A 3037-nucleotide genomic window follows, 5' to 3' on the forward strand; every position below is an offset into this window, starting at 1 on the left:
CAGCCTCGCATGCAGGATATGCAGGGCCATGACTCTACCCAAAATTTCCTCCCTCCGACCAACACACTCGACGAGAAAGGGCCATGTATGTAAGCAATCACAATCACACCCCCTTCACCCCCATCTTCTCAATCTCTAATCAGTCCCCCCCTCCCACTCCCCCCCCCCCCAGCCTACCTTAGCTAGCCCAGCCCGGCCCAGCCCAGCCCAACTAAACCCATATTGATAAAAAGCCACAGTCAGCGTCAAATCAAGGAAAACCCATAAACCCATCACACCCACCCCCCAAAAGGTACCGCATATACAAGGCGGTCGTACCATGGTAATGCCGGAAAAGTAGAATAAAAATAAAAATAAACAGTTGACCCACCCTGCCCGATCAGGGAAAACACGGAAACGGAAAGCACAAGGCAATAGTTGAACTATGGGAAGATGGGGGGGGAGTGGTATGGGGGCCATCACATACCGAATCGGTCGTCTTACATGGTCCTCCACGACATGTCATTGGACAGCATGCACAAATTCATGCCAAAAACTCACACACGCCCCCTCCGGGAAAAAAACAACCAAAGAAGCAAATGAAACAATGAGAACAGAGCCAAAGCTGGAAGAGAGACCCCAAATCCATCGACCACCCAATGCTTGATTGGTCTCACCCCTCCTCCACCCCGTTGCCGAATCGTTCCTCATCCCGTATCTCGGAGTGGGCCCCGATCCCCACTCCGGCCTCCTTCGCCCCCGCGCGATCTGTGTAGTGCAGCAGGCTGGCCTCACTCACACACCTGCTGCACATAGCAAAAAAGCCCACTCCCGGGGGGAGGGCCATCCACCACACAGAAATCCTCGCGGGAATGGGCAGAAATTCTGTTTCGAGTAGGTTTTTTTTATGGTGTTCCGGGCCTCGAAAGAGCCGCGGACCCCAATGAATAGATTCAACGACGTTCCGCCCGCCTAGATGCCTACCATACACAGAAATTCATCCCCGAGAGGCGCCCAGTCCTGCCCCTTGTCATCTCCATCCGTTAGTGTGACTCATGGTCGAAAAAAACAGCAAGAGAAGCCAAATGATGCCATGCAGAGTTAGCCACACCGCCCCTCGTTCACCTCGTGTCCATGCGGGATATCATCACCTGCCCAAGTTTTTTTGGTGTCCTTCCCCGCGCCAAACCATCAACCATGCCGCCTGAGATGCTTCAATGCCATTGAAAGGGAATAATTCGTCAAGTCCAAAGGAGGAACGGGCAAACCCCCCCATTCACGAACAAACCGAAAGAAAAGAAAAAAGAGGGAAAAAAACACCTCCCAAATCCGTAATGCAGATCGCCAAGTTGAACGCCAAGTCGCCCCCCTCGTCGGATGCTGTCGATCCATTTACGCCTCGCAGATGCAGTTATTGTTTGTTGATGAGCTTCGGCCCGCCAGGCCGAGTTTTGCCGACGCATGTCGGCACACTGTTGTTGAATGTCTTGGGCGCATCCAAATGTGGATCGCTCCGAAAAAAAGATACCGATCAAGAGCTATGCAGCGCTCTGAATCCAGTCGCTATCAGACTCCGCGAGCTGTCTTTGGCATCTGCAGGTCCGCTCCAGTAAAAAAGCCCCTATTGGAGCCGTCAGCAAATGAACCAGTCAACGTTCTGGACAAACAAAACATACCCCCAAGCTCTTCTGTTTGCAGAATGCCGCCTTCATCTTCACAGTGTCGGGGTTGTCGTATGTTACGAAACCGCCGTCGGCACCGATGCACTGAGCGGCGATGTGCTTCTTGTCCACGGCTTCTTTAGTCCCGCGGCGGGGAAGCTGGTTGTATTCAAATGTGCCATTATCCCCGCCTGCCCCTTTGAATTTCTGGCCCGGTCCGGCAGCATGCAGGAAGCTGCGACCGTATAGAGGTATGCCGAGCAGTATCTTTTGTGACGGAAAGCCTTGTGAAATGAGATACTGCACCCCCGATGCACCCGAGTCCTCGTCCTTGCTCATCGCGTACAGTTGTGCATGGTGGCCACTCCTATGCGTCCATGTGCCGGCAAAGTCGTAGGCCATTAGGTTTACATAGTCGAGATAGTCAGCCGTCCGTCGTAGGTCGATGTACTGCAGAATTGCCCTGCCGGCGGGTAGAGCAGCGGTGAGGAGATAATGGCTCTCTGGCATATGGAGGCGCACAGCGGCAAGTAGGGCGAGAAAATGGTGGCCTTCTTGAGGATCGCATGGGTATTCCCACATGACTGGAAGAGAGGCGTGAGCGGCCTGTCCAATACTGCAAGAGCAGGAGCACTTACTATCGATACCATCCAACCCTGATGCGTCAACCAAGCCTCTTGCAGAACGGGCAAAGTTGTCCCTATACAATGTATTTGCAGCTATCGAGGGGAAGACGGCGCTCGAGTTGCCGCCGCCAATCGATAGAATGACCTGCAGATGCGGATGTTTCTGCTTCAGGTGCATAAGTGACCCCAAACCGCCTTGGACGCCGTCAACTGGTGCGCGGGCGTCCGCCCACTCGTCACTCAACTGGAAAAATGTGTGGTCAGTTAAGCTATCTGGTATCCCAATTCTGCAGACTTACAAAAACGCCCCCATCTGGCGAAACATTCGCAAAGGCATAGTACACGTGGTTAATGCACCCGTAATTCATCGCGCCGGGCGTATCGCCCTGGTATATGCGTTCGTTGGGGAAATACACGGCATTGGTGTACATGACATTTGAGATGCTGGTTGTTCTACGCGACTTGCGCGACGACGACGATGACGACGACGAGGAGCTCATCTTGACTCTGGTTGTCATGGGGCAGTTGAAAGAGGAAAATCGAGAAGAAGGGAATTGGGGGAAAAGAGACGCAACTCTCAAGAGTCAATGTGAGAAGGGAATTGGTGGTAAGGACAGTCAGTATATGAAGGGAAGAACTTGGTCCCAAAGCTTGTATGCTTGAGCAATGAGCTGTTCGGTCAGGCAGCAAGCGCGAACCTCTGTGGTCCCAAACGGCACGGAGGACGGTCTATATATTTAGCTAGACACCGTACCGCGGGAGAGACGGGAC

General features: G+C 53.2%; 1 protein-coding gene across 1 annotated transcript; it reads right to left on the reverse strand.

The window, feature by feature from the left end:
* Positions 1-1510: 1510 nt before the first annotated feature.
* EsH8_VII_000477 (glycoside hydrolase superfamily) lies at positions 1511-2784 on the reverse strand (the record flags this gene model as incomplete). The annotated part of the gene is made up of 4 exons (XM_083270610.1): positions 1511-1600; positions 1656-2224; positions 2279-2510; positions 2566-2784. The coding sequence occupies 4 exons, from the start codon at positions 2782-2784 to the stop codon at positions 1511-1513; spliced, it is 1110 nt and encodes a 369-aa protein (XP_083128167.1).
* Positions 2785-3037: the final 253 nt, after the last annotated feature.

This window comes from Colletotrichum jinshuiense, chromosome 7 (assembly GCF_051148585.1).
Source record: "Colletotrichum jinshuiense chromosome 7, complete sequence".
Taxonomy (NCBI): Eukaryota; Fungi; Ascomycota; class Sordariomycetes; order Glomerellales; family Glomerellaceae; genus Colletotrichum; species Colletotrichum jinshuiense.